The following is a 20,681-nucleotide window of genomic DNA, read 5'->3' on the forward strand; positions in this document are numbered from 1 at the left end:
AGGCATAGTAGAGCTGTCATATTAAAGAGACCCGCCGTGTCTGGTACTCATAGTGCTGCAGCAGTGTGAGAAGAAAATTGGATCTAGCTAATCGGCACTTCTCCTATCCATAACAGTCAACAAGGGAGGCTTTCTGATTATGGTTATCCTTATTGCAGTATTCACAGAGAGATCTGTGTGCACACCGCACCCTTCATGAGTTTCAATGTAAAACAGTAATGATTACAAGCAATGAGTGATTCAAAAAGAAACGCCAACCCTATATATTTGGGAAGTAAAGAGTATCCAGTGTAAATTCATGCACTTTTACTTAATAAAGAAATGCATAAAACAAATAGTCATCATTCTTAAAGGCTATGGACACCTCTGCACTCCTTTTTTTTCTTTAATCAATGTGTTTTTGGATAGGAAGACATTTTGTAATTGGTTTTCATTAAAACTTTTTGATTGTTTGGTTTTTATGCTTGTAGTGGACTGGAGGACTGAAACCTTAGCAAATTTCATCAGTCCCAGTAAACTGATGGGTTGCATTTCACCTCCCCTAGCCTGCTACCTTGTCTTGAACATGCTGTAGGAGGGAAGGCACATTACACACTGAGGAATTTCTGAAAGACGGCCACTCTAAGGCTTTTCACAGTGACAGGAAGAAGGCAGCAAATTGCCTGCGCAGAGATGGGGTGACAATACTGATGAATTTCTGAGAGATGACCACTTAGGGGTTTTCAGAATTGACACAAATGAGGCAACACATTGTCATTTGAAAGTTCATGTGAGCCTTCTACACAAGGAAATGAAGTATATGGAAAACAGCGTGTCACTGTTTATTACATTCAATCCAAGTCATAAGCCATAAAAGAGGATAAACACACCTACAATACAATTGAAGCAAGAAAACTACTATTATAGAGGGCTGTATGACAATGTCAGAAAATGTGAGGAGATGCAGGACATCGCACCAGACCCCATGCCATAGCATGCTGCACCTGCTAGTACTACTGTTTTGTTATGCATACTCTGCTCTCCACCTAGATCCGCCCCACACCCACCAGGCCATAATACAACTAGACTTTGTCTTTAGTCCAGCTTATCTTCCACCACTTTCTCATTTGATCTAGAGATAGCACTGTTCTGTAATCAACTGCTTTTCTGTTGCACCTCCTCCACCAATCTACCCCTCACTAGTAAATGAGACAGGCAGAGAGAAAACATTGTGTAGCACTGAGTAGACATGGTTACTAGAGATGAGCGAACGTACTCGGATAGGCACTACTCGTCCGAGTAATGTGCCTTATCCGAGTACCGCTGTGTTCGTGCTGAAAGATTCGGGGCGCTCCGCTGCTGACAGGTGAGTCGCAGCGGGGAGCGGGGCAGAGCGGCCGGGAGAGAAGGAGAGAAACATCTCCCCTCCGTTCCTCCCCGCTCTCCCCTGCAGCTCCCCGCTCCGCAGCGCGTGCCGAATCTTTCAGCACGAGTACAGCGGTACTCGGATAAGGCACATTACTCGGACGAGTAGTGCCTATCCGAGTACGTTCGCTCATCTCTAATGGTTACACAACCTCTGAAAGAGGAAAAAGTAGAGGGAGGTGAGCTTGTGCACCTTCATGAGAGGGACCAGCTAATCAGTGCTGGGAAGCCAGAAAATTTAATTTAGAAGAGCGCGCATATTAAGTATGAGGCTTTCTAAATGCATGAGAAGGAAAACGCAATGCCAGAAACAAATAAGTGCATCATTTTTTTCTGTAGGGACTTTGTGTGTTTATCGATTTTTCATGCACAAAAGCTTCCCGTAGCCTTAAAAAGTTGTATGTTATAAGCTGCTGATACAGCTTTGTTCTTTCACTGTGCAAATATTAAAAAAACATGAAAATAAATAAGTAGGTAAAGCTGAAGAAAAAAGAAAACAAATGAAAGCAACATGAATATAAAGTTGAAGAAAAAAGGTGACGAATAAATGTTATTTATGTGTTATTTATGTTAAGCAGCTGGAATTGGAGTTCTATCCAATTTTGGCCTTTGCAGGTGGGTGTCTGCTGTATAACACACATTAGTGGGCTCAGCTCCTGAGCCTGTTACATACACTCTCTGTGAGATCTGACATACAGAACTCTGCAGAAGTTTGGAACATGTTTTAAACAGCAAATCTCCAGTCTAAAACATCTCTAAGAGGTTCTCCACCAAGAGAAGAAACATATCCCCACTGTAAAAGTTGATTCACTCCCTGCCGATAGTTGGAAGGCTGTAATAGAATGAGTTCACACACAACGGAATTGCTGTAGAATGTGAGCCAAAATTGCATAGTAATGTACAGTTCAATGTAAGTGGCTGGGGTTTTAACAAATCCCATTGTTGTAGCACGCCACCCACAATCAGGAAGTGGGGCTGGGGTGACGTCATGATGTCAGCCCTGGCCCACAATCCCGCACCTTTGGCGCATACACCCTGTCATTCGGCGCTAGGCGCCGATGACTGTCTTCTTCCTGTCATTGCATTGCCCTTGAGGTGTCGTCTGTCAGAAATCCCTAAATGGATAATGTCCCCTTCTTCACAACCCCGCTACAGTATCTCCTGTAGTGTACAGTATTGACTGATTGGCTAACAGAAGTGTGTCCCATAGTCGACCAATCAGCCATAATGGATGTGTATTTATTCTGGGCCCGCCTCTACACTGGGGCTAGTTATTGTTCTGTCTGAGGTGTTTGTGAAGCAGTGGGCGCCTGTCAGTTAAGTTCTTGTGACCAATTATATTGTGTTATATACATTGCTCTTTCCTCCTACATAAAACCTTTTCCCTATCCCCGATCTAAGGAAAAACTAGGGCCCCTAGGTTCCTGATGTTGGCCATCCTTATTGGGGCAAGTGCCCTGCTTGAGTCTGTAAAACCAAAGTTGGTTAGGAATAGCATTCCCATATTTCAGTTACTTGCCCTATTTTGATCTCCCCGCGTTCTAGTGATGTAATACATTTCTGTACTGGGCCTTTGTGGAAATGTATTACATCTTAATCTGACGTGTCGGTGACATTCGTGAGGGGCACCGTACCTGTGTCCTACACAAACATAACATCTGTTCATTTATAACGGGAAACAATCAGCGGCAGATGAAATACAATTATTGAATTCTGCCGTGAAAATTCACACTATAATCTACACCGTGTGGATTTACTCTGCGATGTGTGATTATACCCATAGTGGCAAAGGGTGGATACTGGAGGAGTTCAAGAGTTGAACTTATTTCCAGATTCCAGGAATCAGTGGGAAGGATGAGCGGTTTTGTTTTGTAGTTCAATAAATACATACATCCCAAAGAATCCAGATTTTTGACAATTTATTTGCAATTTCACATTTTAAGGTTTTTTTCTAAACCTCTGGGGGGTGCTGTACGTGTATGTCAGAGGTCAAGAAGGGGTTAACATTAAAATAAATGAGCTGAAAAAGACAACCTGAAAAGCAGAAGATATACATTAGATACATGACATAATGGCAACAGTAATCCTATGCTTGTACATTAGGGAATGGAACTTATAGCACTGTTGGAATTACTTACCTTATGATAATAAGGCCACAAGCATATTATGGGCGCATTTCTGTGCCCGTACAACAGACGAATGCCCTTGTCTGACCACGGGTCTACTGTCCTAAACACAGAGCATCATAGATCCCCATACTGCCTTGAGTCTGGGCTAGTAGACCCACAGTCATCGGGTTGGGACACTCATCCATATTATGGGTAAATAAATGCCCCTGTAATATGCTGGTGTCAAACTGGCCTAAAGTAGAGCCGCAGTGGGCAGTTCAGATTTACCATCAAGAGAATACAAGCAGCCTTAAAGGGGTTTTCCAGGACTCAAAAATACAAGCTGAAAATGGTGTAAAATACTGAAAAATGTATACTCACCTACTCCAGCGGCTCACCGTCCAGCGCTGGAGCCACAGTCCCTACCACCCAGAACCGGAAAGAGGCTGGTGGGTGGTCATGTGCCATACACTGTGCACATGAGCGCTCAACCAATCACAGGCTTTGGCAGCCATGGAAGAATCACGCTGGTGTAGGCAAGTATACATTTTTTTTTTATTTTACACCATTTTAGGCATATAAAAAATGTTTAAGTTCTGGAAACCCCTATATTGCTTTGTTGGCTGCAGCAAATCTACCAGAGATTATCATTTTGCCGTATATTTTCTTCTATGTTCTTGGATTCTTTAAACTAATAAAGGAAGCGATGTCAATGGCTGCAGTATGTGAGATTCCCTAATATACAAGCACAAGTTTAGCTAAGCTTTGAATAAGTCACAATATTTTAGTGGCATCATTTAGCTTCATGATCTTTTGACCGCCATGGCTAAAGCTTACCGCCAGGAACGCTATACCAAGCTGCACCATTAGTGGTTCCATCAACAAAACTGCTTTCATCATCGTTCTTGCGGCATGGCGCCCTGTTTGGGTCAGCTATGGCTGGGTTGAGTGAGGAATAGGAACGGGCCAAACTCTGAAAAATGCTGTCATCGGGGCAAGCACTGTATTCATGAGCGCTGCCTGGAAAATGAAAGAAGGCAATAAATTATTCTGAAAAATGAAATGGTTTCTAAATGTGCAAACCACTGATACGACAGGCAATGTGATAAATAGCAAACGTGCAAATCACATTATTTACCGAAAATGGCATTTTCATGCTAAACATTCCCTCTAATGTGCTGGCCACTTATGGTATCCCTTCCTTAATTTACTGTCCACTACTTGTTGTTAAAAGATAGGGAGGGGAGCTGCTGGAGGAACGGAGACTCAAGGTACCTTTTCATGGGCCAATTATCGCCCAAATTCTTGCTGGAAATGGCGATAATCGTCCCACATACACGTGGCCGCGGACGGGGCACTGAGTGAGAAATCACTCAATGTTTGAGCGATGACTACCACAGCGTATTAGTGCATGAGTTAGGTTTGGGGGGGGCTACAATTGTGGTGTTACGCACATATCCACAAGAGTTTGAAAAAAAAGGGGGGGGTGGAGAGAGATGCCCTATCTTTCCTGAATATAGTATAAACTACATGCGAGAAAGATGGGGCAAGTCCTATCTTTTCTTGGGCATAGTATTAACAACACAGAATCCCGATGGTGGTAACGAAACTATTGAAATCATTGGTTTTGTTTCATCCCGTTATGCGGCCGTGAAAAATCAAGCCTAGGGGACAAAAATCACACCAATCTGTTTAAGCCCTTGAAAAGAGGGGTATGATTTTGTCCCGTTATCCGGTCGTGAAAATCACGGCCGCTCTACGGGATGAAACGAAACCAGTAGAGATGAGCGAGCATACTCGCTAAGTACAATTGCTCGAGCGAGCATTGCCCTTAGTGAGTACCTGCCCGCTCGAGAGAAAAGGTTCAGCTGCCGGCGCAGGTGACAGGTGAGTTGCGGCAGTGAGCAGGGGGAGTGGGGGGGAGGGAGAGAGAGATCTCCCCTCCGTTCCTCCCCGCTCTCCCCCGCAGCTCCCTGCCCGCCGCCGGCACCCGAACCTTTTCTCTCGAGCGGGCAGGTACTCACTAAAGGCAGTGCTCACTCGAGCGATTCCCCTTAGCGAGTATGCTCGCTCATCACTACAAACCAGTGATTTCAATGGTTTCCTTTTCACTAGCGGTATTCTCGGGCGTTAATACTACGCCTGAGAAAGGACAGAACTTTCCCTATCTTTCTTGCATGTAGTTAATACTATATGCAGGATAGATAGGGCAGGACCTATCTTCACGCTCCCCCCCCCCCCCCCAAATACACATGCAATAGCGTGGAGTTTAAATAGTCCGGAAAAAAACAAAACCTCTTCATGCACAACTGCCCTTTGTAGCGGCGAACATATTTGCACATATGCTCATCTATATAAGACCTTAGGGCTTAAACACATGTGCGTATGTGCAAATACACTCACCGCATTTCCATGGGTTGGTTCTCATGAGCGTATTTCTTGTGAGTAATTCATGTGTGCAAGAAAACATAGGACTTTTCCTATCTTCTTGCGTGTTATGCAGAAAGCTGCCATAGAAGCCTATGGCAGGTTAAAAAAAAACAAGTAAAAGTGTGCGGACAACCTGTGTCCATGCATAAATAGGCTCTGTTGCGGCAAGCGTATTTGCGCATATGTTCATCTGTTGAAGCCCTCATGGTGAAAAATTTCTACACCATGTGAAGGAGACTTTTTAAATCCCCTACCTAAGGCTTGAATTATAAAAGGCGGTTTCAGACGGGCGTAGGCACAACTATGTTAGCGTGCATTGAATGCAGTTGTACCTAAACGAGGGGAATTTCTTCCTCTGCGCCGGCTTTTAAAAACTCTGCGCCAGAGTGCAGGAGCTTGAAAAAAGCCGCCGGAAGACAGGTGCCGCCCGATGTTTCCTGACCATATTAAGAGCTAGTGAAAACAAACCACTGAAATCCTATTGAAATCAGTGGTTTGGTTTTGTCCCACTGTGCGGCCTTGATTATCACGGTCGCATAAGGGGAGAAAACCACGTTCATCTGAATCCGCCCAAATGCTGTTTAAGTTCCGCTGCGATTCTGCTGGAGGAAATTCAACTGCATTTCCGCAAGTGTGAAGAAGGCCTATGAATCCTGGCAGCTCCGTGGACTCCAGACCAATACATTGTGGCAACTTACCAGCATGCAGCTCACCAAACATCCTGTACACTATTGTACCTACTTCCCAGCGTTATTGGTTTTCGGTCTGAGAATGTAAATCAAAGTGTTCTCATTCACTGACAGGAAGCTAATATTTTGTGACGGCAGTAGTTCTCCTTTTATAGTGAGTGTTTATAACCTAAAAAGTGCAAATTCTCTTTCTATGAGCCAATGAAAAAAAGTTATTTCAGACTGTAAATAAGTCTGACTTGATTGTAAGCAGATGATGTTTTCCCTGCACTTCTGTATGACAGCGTCTCTTCTGCATTCCTAAGGCCCTACGTAAGACCTCCACACCAATCTGGTCATCTGTCCTGTCTCACGCCGCTACACAGAGACTCTTAGCACATGTGTTATTCTATTCCAACACAGTTACAGATGTTCATTGTTTTATTGTTAGCTCTTGTGGTATATTTCCCCATAATATTGTTTACAGGCAGTCAAGGAACACAAGAGTATGCAGCAGCCATTCAGTCTCTGCTGGACATGTGTTGTAGGATTACTGAGCGCATGTTTTACAATCCAGCCAATTACTGAGGGATTGTGCCAAGGTCCAGAGGAGTTTAACAGGTCATAATGTTAATAAAGTACTGGACTACAATCTAAAATAAATGTACTGGAGAAAAACCAAGAGAGCAGGGATGGTAAATGTGTTCAGAACAGTCCTCGTCCATAGGGAACTGTACCATTCTTCAGGGTTGATGGTGACTGAAGGGGACATTGTAATGTAGAAATCTTTAATGATCTAATATACAATATTAATATTTATTTTACTTCTGGATTTTATATATATATAAAAATTAGTGTGCAGATGTTTTAAGCGGGTATGGAATAGTGGAGCAACTGTTGCAAAGTAAGAATGCTTTCAGAAATGGAAGGGTTAATGTTTTTTTCTTTTCTTTTTGTCAGCTAACAAATTGCAAAGTGAATGAACAAAAGGAGAAATGTAAATGAAGTCAATATTTGGTGTGACCTCCCTTTGCCTCCAAAACAATGTAATTTCTTCTACATGCTTTTGCACATTGTTTGAAGTAACTTGGCAAGATATATTTTTTCGGCATGGAGATTGATCAACACATCTTGGAGAACTAATCACAGATCTTCTGTGGCTGTAGCTCGCTTAAATCCTTCTGTCTCTTCATGTAATCCCAGGATTATGTTGAGATCACACCTATGGGTGGGCCATATCATCACTTCCAGGACTCCTTGTTCTTCTTTTTGCTGAACATAGTTCTTAATGACATTGGTTGTATGTTTGGGGTTGTTGTCCTTCTGCAGAATAGGAGCCAATCAGACACCTCCCTGATGGTATTGCACATTGAGAACAACAATAATCCTGACCAAATCCACAAATCCATTTGCTGAAATGCAGCCCCATACGTGCAAGGAATCTCCACCATGCTTCTCCGTTACCTGCAGACACTCATTATTGTACCGCTCTCCAGCCCTTCGGAGAACAAATGGCCTTCTGTTACAGCCAAATATTTCAAATTGTGACTCCTCCGTCCAGAACACCTTCTGCCATTTTTCTGCCAGTTCCTGTGTGTTTGTGCATAGTTAAGTTGCTGGGCCTTGTTTCCATGATGGCCATGTCTGGCAGACTTCTCCAAATATTGTACCCAGGTCCCACTGGTTTCTGCCAGTTAGGAGCGGATGGTACTGCTCGACATACATGATGTATCTTTTACCTGCTGCACCAAGTTTCCTTGGCCGACCACTGTGTCTATGATCTTCAGCATTGCCTGTATCTTTATACTTCTTGAACAGGACATCTTGAAACCGCAATTTCCTTTGATATTTTTGCCTGGGAGAGACCTCAATGATGCAGTATAACTGCCTTGTGCCTTGTTGCTGAGCTCAGTCTTGCCATGGTGTATAAAATGTGACATGAAACTGTCTTCCACAACCTCACTTTTGTAGCAGAGTTTGGTTGTTCCTCACCCAGTTTTAACCTTCTTTGCAGCGGATTCTGTTTCAGATAATGACAGTGTTTCAACTGACATATGAAAATGCTGATCATTGTAACTTGTCTGATATAATTGGTAAATCATACATCTGACTATAATCCTACAAAATCCCTGACTTTGTGCAAGTGTACCTAGAAGAATTGATGCTGTTCTGGAGGGATAAGGTGGTCACTCCAAATATTGATGTGATTTAGATTTCTCTTCTGTTCTTTCATTTTGTATTTTGTTAATTGAGAACAATAAACTATTAACACTTTAATTTCGGAGCATATAACTACATTGCAGCATTTTTCCTCACTTGACTAAAACCTTTGCACAGCACTGTATATACAGTATATACATCGTTTCTTTAAATATCCTTGCAACCTAATTGAGCCCAAAGTGCTTTGCAAGCTGAGTTGGCTTCATTGGGAATCTTCATTTAGCCTACTAATTTGTCTCTAGACCATCTTCCTAAGCAAAGAAGCCCCACAGGAGATTAGATTCACGCAGTAGTTTTTCTTTTGAACCCACAAGACTACATAAAACAACCTACTAAAGCACTTGCTGTTTTTTAAAGTTGTAAGCGTTTTTATGAAGTTGTGGCATTTTTTTATACAATGTCTTTCTGTACAGATGGACTTTATGGTATATTTAAAAGCTATGCAGACAGACTAACAGCAAACATTTGGCTGAAGAGGACCTGTTCTATAAAGGCAGTGGGGCTGGCTGCATAGCTCTGCCACCCTGCTGATCCATCACAGGCTTTCTTTTAGATATACTCCCCTGTGGTCATCCGTATAGGCTTTTTTAGATCCAGCTCCATGCACTGTAAACCTGTCTAGTGCGTAGTCCTCATCACTCACTGTCAATGGATGACATCAGACTTCCAGGTCTAGTGAGCAGTGGAAACAGAGCAAATTGAAGAAGTGCTCTTCCAGGCGAACGGAGGGGGGTATGAGAAAGAGAAAAGCAGTGAAAGAGGCAACAGAGAAGCGGCTACAGAAGTATGCAACCAATCCCGTTGTCTTTACACCAAGACAAGTCCCGTCAATGTCAAACAATAATGTCAACCTTTTTGCTTTCCTATCTGCAAAACCCCTTTCCATATATCTTATTAAGGTATATGGACATCAAAGAGGGGGTTTTCACTTGGCTTCTGCTCCGGCAGACTCAAAATAACCATGAATGACATGGTCGTCAAATAACAAGAAAGCAGATGTCTACAGCACTTTAGAAGGTGCCATTGTTGGGCGTCTCATGGGTTTTCTTCTATTTAATTTAATGATGTTGAGCAGCAAGATAAGATACAGACTACAGACAGGAGTATGGTATTATAAACTTACCACTGCGAGTCTTATCATATGGATAATTGGCAACAAGATCACCTCCATGTAGATTGGCAGAAAGTACAAATGGAATATCCATGATCCAATGGACTATTGCTTTGGTTTCAGGGGCAAGCTGCAAAATACAAGTCTAAATTCATTATCCAATAGATTAACAGAGCACGAACTGTCGTGTCTTCTACTAGTTAAATTATAGTATTAGTACAATTACTACGTTTTTGCAAAATATTGAATTCAATCAGTAGGTCTTATTACAATCCATAGAGGTCAGCAGATTTCACCCTGGAGCTAACTGGGGGCAGATATAAAAAGTGGCACATTAACATCAGATTTAGAAAAGTGGCAGGGATTTGTCTGTCATGTGAAGTATACAGAATAGGAGGAATGTGTCGCCCCAAGCATTACTCATACAACATATTTACTGTACTTTCTGTGTAATTGTTGGAAAGAACCAACCATGCTGTTGACCCATGTGTAGATAAAACTGGGATCAGCTGCTGAACCTGGCTTCAGGAAGAAGTTTTGCACCAACACTTTTTCATCTAAGATTTGCAAAACTAAGTTCAAGTGATCTGCGATCAAAGATTCAACCTAGAAGAAATGTATCACGCTGGGTGATTGATTACTGTAGTCAGGGGATCTTCCCAGCATTCATAGGGATTTTCCTGGCAATCATGGCCGCTACCATCAGCAAATGTGGGTGTAACTTCACCACCCAAGAAAAAGATTTCTTGGATTTCGCCAGGTGAACTTAGGGAGGCTGGAGGTTCCGTCACAGATGCGGCTGAAATAGCGGAAGGAAAAGTGCTGCATGCAGCGCTTTTTTTGTCCAAAAGCCGGGCAGCTTGGCCAAGAGCGAGCAAACCACGTTATAGTTAATGGGGTCCACCCGCGCTGTTCGTTCTGTCTTGAGATGGAACTGTTTGGCAGCGGGGATTTCGCTTTCCTGTTTCAGTGCAGATGTGAGCGCACCCTTATATCGACAAGTCTGATCCCCCAAAATCAGGGGAACAAATTGATCTGAGATTTGCATCCCGATCACAGGCTAAACCGTATCGGTGTAGTGTCTTACTACTTGATTGGAGATCAACTCTTGTTGATCGCAGATCAAAAGGTTGGTGCAACCAGCCCTTAATGTACTTTATGCCACTAACACGTTTTGTTTCTACCCCCTGAGTAATGTATTTTGTGCAATCTGGGGAGGTGGATGGAGAAAGAGAAGAGATAGCCAATTGTTGGTAGTTTTCGACCGTTACCATCCCAGAAGCAATGGCTACAACCCTGTGTATTTGTAGATAGACCTGGAATTGATATCCTGTGTCTGACATGTGCAAAAATCATTTGAAGACACAGGCACTGAGTGCAGGAGATGTCAGAGTAATCACTAAAACCCCTTCCCCTATATTACTGATTCCATGGTTAGCAACAATAAACTCCAGCATTCGTAACAAATATTCATTATGTTTTTGCTATTATTTCAGATCGCTTTTCTTCTGTGTGATCTAGTAAGATATTTTGGGTAACACAGACCAATAATGAACGTTTGTCTAAAGATTCTGTCACATTTTTAATTAAAAAATGGTGTTGCATGCTGTGCTATTTCTTCAATCATGGGGATGAACAGCTACGTGGAACCCAACTACAAGTCAAAGCAGTCCGTCAGGTGCTGCCGGTATACACTGTAAGGCAGATCTAGCGTAATGCGTAGGCTTTCATTATAAACGGAGCCCAACCCTACCATAACAATAATATAATAGTCTTTATTTATATAGCGCCAACATATTCCATAGCTCTTTACACATTGGGGAAATAACATATAGATACCTTAGTGTTTTGGTCAACTGACTTCTTCAGATTCTGCAGCAAATGGTTGTTGTCTCCACCTTCTCGCTCATTAATGTAGACTATACGGTCCAGATCAGGGAAATTTCGGTTCAGGTCTATACCTTGTGCGTTGCTCCGGCCAACAAACCAATCCTTTATATCTCCAGGCTTGTACAAGAGAGAGAAAAAAAAACAGCAGTAAGCCATAATGCACCGCCTTTAGGCGCTTCACTACATATTCCAAGAAATGTTGGTATTTTGGTAAAATATTTGCAATCAATACTTCTTCTATAATTGGTGAGGGCATTTCCTATGACAACGATATTACAGGACACGAGTTTATTGTTTATGATCAGGTGAACATCCGACAACCACTAGGGGGTGCAAGTAGACCTCAAATCACAAACTACTTTGAAAAAAAATGCTATTTTCTAACATGCATATGCTGAAAAGAAGGCGGCTTCGATTTGATTGGTAAGATTATATAACCAAAGTCCGAGGTAAACCCAGTAGAATACCTTTCTGTAGAGTATATTTTATTTCTTTCCACGTCATCTCCTAGGTTGGTGTATGCTAGGAATAAATCACAATCTGCTCCATATTTCTGGGTTTATGGAAATAAACTTCATTACTGTATGAAAAGTCAATCAGCTTTCTAGTATACTTTGTTCTTCAGTCCCTCGCCATCCTGTTTATATTGACAGGCAGCAAACCTGTATGTAACTAGTCCTGCTCAGCTGAGAAGTGGATACATTGTATCAATCTGGGTGACACATTGTGAGCCAGATCCATCAGTAGGTACAAAGCTCATGGATAACCGTTTTCAGCTTCTGTAGTGGAGACATGATTAATCTTACAGGAGTTTTGGATACTGAACACAAAAATGACATTGGAAAGGCGAGATTGTTTGGAAATGAGAGGAAGAATAAAGAACACTGAGTTTAATGAGATTTGCTTCAAATACGACATCTGTTAGTGTCTTGTATTCTGTTTGTGTCATCAGATCACGCTGCCATAACACCACTGACAGAGCTGCATAGAGCATTGTTAGGGCAGCGAAAGTAAAGGTCCTTTACATGGGACAACTGGGGACGCATAAGCCATCCCTATATCACAAGGCCAGCCAGTCATCTGAATAGACATTTTGTAATACTAGATTTGGCTTCCTGCAATCCTCTGTTTGCCGGGGTGCTGGGGGCAATCAGTCTGAATGGGACATCTTCAAACGCAACGACTGCTAAGCTGTCATGAGCCTCTTCTGAGCGGCAACCATTCAGCTGCTACTTCAGAATTGCAGCCTTTTCTCTGGGTTTGCCCTGAGGCACTTTGTCTGTTTGCTCTCAACATATGACATCTTCTGTATGTACTCATACAATGCTGATGACAAACTATGCAGCCACCTGAAACTTCACATGTTATCAGTTAACTTGCAATGGTACATTGGGTTATAAATGTGATACTCCACACGGACAGTATGCATTTTTCTGTTACATTGAAATAAATGAGAGAAAGCCTGCAATACCATTCCGGGCCACTAAAGGATGTATGGCGCTACACTAATTGCGGCAATTTGTGGCTCCTGGAGACATCTGCTTGGCAGAGGTGCCGGATGTCGGACCTTTAGTGATCTTATATTGATGAGCTATCCTGAGGGAACGTCATCAGAAGAGATGAGCGAGTATACTCGCTAAGGCACATTACTCGAGCGAGTAGTGCCTTAGCCGAGTATCTCCCCGCTCGTCTCTAAAGATTCGGGGGCCGGCTGGGGGCGGGGAGGAACGGAGGGGAGATCCCTCTCTCCCCCCCGCAACTCACCTGTCACCCGCGCCGGCCCCCGAATCTTTAGAGACGAGCGGGGAGATACTCGGCTAAGGCACTACTCACTCGAGTGATGTGCCTTAGCGAGTATACTTGCTAATGTCTAGTTATCAGTAAAAAAATAAAAGTCTAAAAAACCCCTTTAACCACACAATCATCATTCAGACAAAACTACTAAGCATAGAAAAAAGGACCTTCCAGTTTAGCCACAGCACCGTTTGGTGGAAAGAGAGAGGTATCCCAACAGCTCTATCTCCAACTACAAAGGAACTGGAGCAGCAATATTGAGCTTGTTTTAAAGTCAAGATCGTAATCCCATTCTAAAGGGAGATAGAGTAAGTCTCAGTGGAGCTGCATGTACTTCAGCCCCTGCAGAAGAGAGAGTGGGACGAGCAGGGTGAGACAGACAATCTGTCATTTTCATGCCTGTGTCTCTAGGGCTTCAGATCATCCAAGGGAAAGGGGTAACATGGACTTTTGACCATGTTATCACCCCACATCCTTATCAATCAGAGAGCATACTTGTTCTTTGTTTGTTGCATAGGGGGGGTTTTGTCTCTAGAAAAGGAGTGATTAGATGAGCACTTGCTAATCTAATCACTCCTCTGCGCCTAAGCTGCTTATTGAGTCTATGACCTAGTTGTTGCTGCTGACCACGGCACCTCAGTGGTTTAAGGTGAAATAAACGCGGTTACACAAGCTTTTATTAATAAAAAAAATGACAGAAAATTGTTATTCCTGCATCCTGCAAAATCGTGGCATGTCTTATCTTTCTGCATTTTGTGCTTTTTTTTAAATTTCCTATCTTTTCCTATGGTGCCTCCTTTTTATTGCAATGAACAAACTTGCGTTTTTTGTCCGACACGTTTCTAACATCAGAAAGTCCTATTGACTTTCACGTTAAACAAACGTGGTAAAATTGCTTGAAAAAAGCGCTGGAGAAAAACGAAAGTAAGGGTGCATTCACATGACCGTATATCGCCTGGGTTTTCACGCCCAGCCGATATACGGCGTCTCTCTCTGCAGGGGGAGGAGGCTGGAAGAGCACTGAGCTCCCGCCCCCTCTCCACCCTCCTGCACTATTTTCAGTGAGGAGAGGCGTCCCGGGGGCAGAGCTGATTCTCGAAATTTAGCCCCGCCCCATTCCGCCTCCTCTCATTGCAAATAGTGCAGAGGGGCGGAGAGGGGGTGCAGAGGAGGCAGAGTGGGGGCGGGAGCTCAGAGCACTGCTCCCGCCTCTTCCAGCCTCCTCCCCCTGCAGAGAGAGACGCCGTATATCGGCTGGGCGTGAAAATCCAACCTATATACAGTCGTGTCAATGCACCCTAACCGTGAAATTTTCAAGAGAAAAAACAGTTTTAACACTCAAGAATCACAGGAAAAAAGTTGCAATTTTCACGTGGCGATATGGCGATCGCCAGTGTGCAGCAGCCTTGGTATACAACAATATTAACACAACTTTATGTTTTTTACCCTTGTACTTACTTGCTGAGCAGCTTTTTCAAACCCATCGGGGTTCATGGAAGGCATGATGTGTATCCGGGTGTTGTGGATCAGGTTGATAATCGTTTCATTGCCTTTCTGGTATTCATTGCAGAGATATTGGGCCAAGTAGATGAGAAGTTCTCTGCCCACAGCTTCATTCCCATGCATGTTCCCCACATACTTAAATTCAGGCTCACCTGTAAGACATCAGATCGCCGATGTTAGTACATTTTTCTCTATTCAGTAGCACATTCCATCTTATCACGTTGAACACATTGTATGATATTTGTTTTTCTGATTGCCGCTTGGATAAATATTACATTTTGTAGAATAGATGTTTTGACAGTAGTAGATTTAGTTTAGCATTCTCTAAGGGGGAATGTTTTATAAAACTGCAACGCTGTATAAAGTATTAGTATGGCCTTTGTATGCCTTGGGAAAACATGCCTATAAGTACGGATAGAAAGAGTGGGGCAGGTTCATTGGTCAACATGCAACAGTTTAAGGCGCAAATGGTTGCAGAAACCAGTCTGTGCGACATTTGCTAGAGAACTGAGAAGATCTTCCTGCACTCAAAAACTAAATCGCAAAATTATCTTTTAATCCATGGAATTAAAAAATCAATGAAAGAGCAAGAAATAAAAGACAGGGAATGCTTCTTAAAGGAGATGTCCCGCGCCGAAACGGGTTTTTTTTTTTTTTAAACCCCCCCCCCGTTCGGCGCGAGACAACCCCGATGCAGGGGTTAAAAAAACCACCCGCACAGCGCTTACCTGAATCCCGGCGGTCCGGTGACTTCAATACTTACCGCTGAAGATGGCCGCCGGGATCTTCTACCTTCGTGGACCGCAGCTCTTCTGTGCGGTCCACTGCCGATTCCAGCCTCCTGATTGGCTGGAATCGGCACGTGACGGGGCGGAGCTACACGGAGCCGCTCTCTGGCACGAGCGGCTCCATAGAAGACTACAGAAGACCCGGACTGCGCAAGCGCGGCTAATTTGGCCATCGGAGGCCGAAAATTAGTCGGCACCATGGAGACGAGGACGCCAGCAACGGAGCAGGTAAGTATAAAACTTTTTATAACTTCTGTATGGCTCATAATTAATGCACAATGTATATTACAAAGTGCATTATTATGGCCATACAGAAGTGTATAACCCCACTTGCTGCCTCGGGACATCTCCTTTAAGTGTTTCGAGTCTGAACACCTCAGCTCTTACCCATGGCTATGAGGATAATGCTGGATGCACACGTATATCGGTTGGGTTTTCACGCCCGGCCAATGTACGCTGCCCCTCTGATGCATTGGTTTACAATGCATCAGTGCACATGGGCGTATTTCTGCGGCGTAAAAGCGCCCGCCCAGCCTGTCATGGGAGCCAATGACAGCTGCTGTAGAAGGAAGGTGGGAGGGAGTTTAGCAGCGTGACTGCTAAGCTCCCACCCCCTTCCCTGCTCCTCTCCGCCCCTTGCCGGCTGTTTGCAATGGTAGGGGGGCAGAGTGGAGCTAAGCTCCGAAACTCCCATTGCTGGCTGCGACAAGGGGCGGGAGCTTAGCATACAAGCTTCCGCCCCATCCCGCCTCCTCCCTTGAAGAAAGCCGGTGAGGGTGAGGAAAAGGTTGAGAACAGTTTAGCAGATGTTTTCTTTACCCTGCATTTTGCGCAGTCACATCCTTCCCCTTGTCTATTTTCGCACCACCTATTGACTTCTATGGAATTTTTGCTGCGCAAAATGCAGGAAAATACAGCAATTCCTACTCTTTCTCGTGCTCATGAAATCTGCCTGCAAAACATGCTTATGAGAGCAAACCCATTGAAATGAATGGGTTCTATTCTGGTATATCTTATTCTTGTTTGACTTTTGGAGGAGGACAGCACACATCCATGTACAGTGTCCAGCACATCGGATAGCACATGGTTTGGGTGCCCAAGTGTTGTCCAATGCTTGGGGGCATGTAACCTTTGGCCACTTTCACACGGCCGAGAAAATCGCACAAGATTTGTGTGTTGCAAGTCGTACAAATCTTGCACGGATATGAACCCCATTCTGCATGTCCTATCTTTGGGCGTTCCCTCTGAACGCATCATCCATTGTTTTCAGTGGGGCAGCAAAGCATCACACGGTGTGAGAGGTGCACAGGAGTGCGATGTAGGGTTTCCCTGAAGTGATGCGAGGCATTACTAACACAAAAAGGACTCGCTGGGTACTGCACAATGTACAGAATGGTCTGCTTCCACCGATCAGCCATTGATGACTTTGCCTGAGTATTTATCATCAATCTTACAGGGAGGCAACTTCTATAAATCAATGCAAGAGCATCAAATAATAAACAGTTTGAGAGTGACTTAAAGGGATTGTCCAGTTATCAGACAGCATTACTTCAAAACAGCCGATTGAAGTAAAATAACAAACTGAGCTATACTTACCCCTCCGCCGATCCAGTACTGCAGCCCTGCTACAGTCCAAATGTTTATTATGACAGCTGATAAAAGTCAGGTGACCACTGCAGCCAATAAGACGCTGCAGCATCACGTTCCTGGGCTCTTAGCATCATGGCGCTCAGGAGGTTAGTGCTGATGCCAGGAGAACGAGCGGTGACGCTGATGCCAATGTTAATCCAATATCACATCAGCCATTGACACTGGGCGGTGAAGACTGCTCACTTAACAGTGGACCAGCATGGGGCTATGAAAGTAACCAGAACCAAAGTGGGCAAACAGACTAGAGCAAAAACGTTGGGGAATCAGTGGCTGTGAAGGTATGCAGCACCTGCTGCTTGTCAAAGGATGTAGCAAGTCTTCTTTAACCCCTTAGTGACGGCCCAATAGTGTTTTTACGTCCTACTATAGAAGGACGTGTATAGAGGGAGATAGCGCCCTATCTCCCTCCATACAGCGCGGGTGTCAGCTGTTTATTACAGCTGACACCCGCGGGCAATAGGCGCGATCGGCCGTACGGCTGATCGCGGCTATTAACCCTTTAAATCTCCTGGGGGATCCGTGCAGGTGTCATGGCAGCTGGGGGCCTTCTAAAAGGCCCCAGGGCTGCCTCAGCAGACTGCCTATCAAGCCATCCCTGTGGGGTGGCTTGATAGACTGCCTGTCAAAAAGCAGGAACGATCAAAGCATCGCTGGTTGTAGTCCTCTAGGAGGGTTAAAAGAAAGTATAAAAATAAGAACAAAAAAAAATTTTACTAATTATTAAAAAAAAAAAAAAAAGTAAGAATAGTTTAAAAAAAAACCCTTTTGCCATATTTGCAATTAAAAAATCTAAATATTAAACCAAAAATATGTATTTGGTATCGCTGCGTCCGTAAAAGTCTGATCTATCAAATTAATGCATTATTTACCACGCACGATGAACGTGGTCTGAAAAAAAAAATAAAGAACGCCAGAAATGCACTTTTTTGGTCACCCTATCTCCGAGAAAAAATGTAATAAAAAGCGATTAAAAGGTCAACTCTACGCAACAATGGTACCAACGGAAATGACAGGACGTACCACACAAAATAAGCCCTCACTCAACTATGTCGATGGAAAAATAAAAAAGTTATTGTGTGCAGAAAATGGACACAAAAAATAATTTTAAAAAATTAAATATCTTAAAAAAAAATACAAGTACTACAGCTATAAAAAAACTATACAAGTCTGGTACCGTAGTAATCGTACTGACCCATAGAATAAAGATATCCGGTCATTTGTGTTGCCGTAGAAACAGGACGCACCGAAAGATGGTGGAATGTCGGGTTTTTTTCATCTCTCTCCACTTAGAATTTTTTTAAAGTTTTTCAGTACATTATATGGTATAATAAATAGTACCATTGAAAACTACAACTCGTCCCGCAAAAAACAAGCCCTCATACAGCGACATCGATGGATAAATAAAGGAGCTACGATTTTTTAAAAAGGAGGAGGAAATAACGAAAATAGAAAAAAGCAAAAAAGCTCTGTCACTAAGGAGTTAAATGATAGATTGCCCATCTGACAGCTATGATGGTGAACTCCAGGCACCGAGGGGGTGGGGACATTCATAAAGCAATAGTTTGAACGCCAATAGCACTTGTCCCGTTCCAGATCACATGCACCTTTACTATGAACCACATTTGGACGGGCGGCCCTGGCTGTGGTCTACTCTGTGCTTACTGGGAGATAATAGCCCATGGGCAGCCCATACAGGATTTTTATAGTTGTATGCCATCTACAGAGACGATACAACATTGCTGAAGATGTGAGAGAATGTAACAGGTGACAGCGGTATTGGAGATGTTGTAACAAAGCTTTCTGATGCTTAGGTACACGTCCCCAGCCGCAGGATACAGCTCTCCTGATGCTTTTACTGGAGTGAAACATTTCATTAAATGTAATTGTAACATCCTTCCAATGCCTGAGATTATAATAAGATCCAGTGGTAAAGTAACTTATTAAATGTATATCAAGGAATAGTCTAGATCTGCCAATAAACCCGTACATAAAAACCGCTGTTTAAAAGAAAGTTAAAGGAAGGGGTATTCTGAGACTTTTAAAGTTATTTTCTTTTGCTGATCGACAGGGCATCGATGGGTGATTGTTATGAACCCCACTGTCCGTGTGGGCAGTGCAGGAAGCAGAATGCACTGACCATAGCACAGTGGCCTGGGTTGGTACTGCAGTGTAGCTCTTACTGAATCCAATGAAAGCTATGCCTACAGTACCAATTCAGACCACTGTGCTATAGTCAGTGCATTCTGTGTCCTGCGCTGACTGCAGTGACAAGAGTCCCAGGAATCAGCTGATTGATGGGGATCTGAGCAGCAACTCCCCAACAATCATCTATTGATGATCTATCAGTCATCAATAGAAAAATGTTAAAATGTCCTAGAATACCACTTTAACACTGGATTTGAACAAGTGAGCTACATTTTCTTTATATTCTACTTATGTAAAGTATACCTAGGCTTGTAGCTCTTATTGTGTAACTAGTAATTATTGGGAAATTATAGTACCAGTGTTTCTACATGGTACATCCATTATGATGCCCACACATCACACACACAGCTCTACTACATCCATACAGATCCAACACATCACACCGCTGTACTACATCCATCCTGATTAACACACATTGCACACACAGCTGTACTACATCAATGTTGATGTGTAGACATTACACACATAGCTGTACTACATCCATGCTGACCACCACGGCTCTACTACATCCATTCTGATTCCCACACCTAACACAAACAGCTATACTACATCCATGCTGATTCCCACACATCACACGCAGCTTTATTACATGCATCCTGATTCCCACACATCACACACACAGCTCTCCTACATCCATGCTGATGGCCAGACATTAAAACCATCCTGATTCTCACACACAGCTCTGCTACATCCATCCTGATTCCCACACATCACACACAGTTGTACTACATCAATGTTGATGCATAGACATTACACACACAGCTGTACTACATCCATGCTGAACCCCACACATGACACACAGCTCTACTACATCCATGCTGAGTCCCACACATCACACACAGCTTTACTACATACATCCTGATTCCCCCCCCCCACACACACACACACACAGCTGTACTACATCCATGCT

The 20,681-nt window shown here is 43.4% G+C and overlaps 1 protein-coding gene across 1 annotated transcript in view; it reads right to left on the bottom strand.

Annotated features, from left to right (window-relative positions):
- The window catches only part of CPE (carboxypeptidase E), a 72,188-nt gene that overhangs the window by 17,338 nt on the left and 34,169 nt on the right, over positions 1–20,681 (bottom strand). The window contains exons 2-5 of the mRNA XM_066573568.1: positions 15,084–15,280; positions 11,781–11,948; positions 9,954–10,071; positions 4,350–4,532 (exon numbers count right to left, since the gene is read on the bottom strand). Coding sequence (XP_066429665.1) covers positions 4,350–4,532; positions 9,954–10,071; positions 11,781–11,948; positions 15,084–15,280 — 666 coding nt within the window. The remainder of the gene's footprint in view (positions 1–4,349; positions 4,533–9,953; positions 10,072–11,780; positions 11,949–15,083; positions 15,281–20,681) is intronic.

The sequence above is a fragment of the Eleutherodactylus coqui genome, chromosome 7, assembly GCF_035609145.1.
Source record: "Eleutherodactylus coqui strain aEleCoq1 chromosome 7, aEleCoq1.hap1, whole genome shotgun sequence".
In the NCBI taxonomy this organism is placed as follows: Eukaryota; Metazoa; Chordata; class Amphibia; order Anura; family Eleutherodactylidae; genus Eleutherodactylus; species Eleutherodactylus coqui.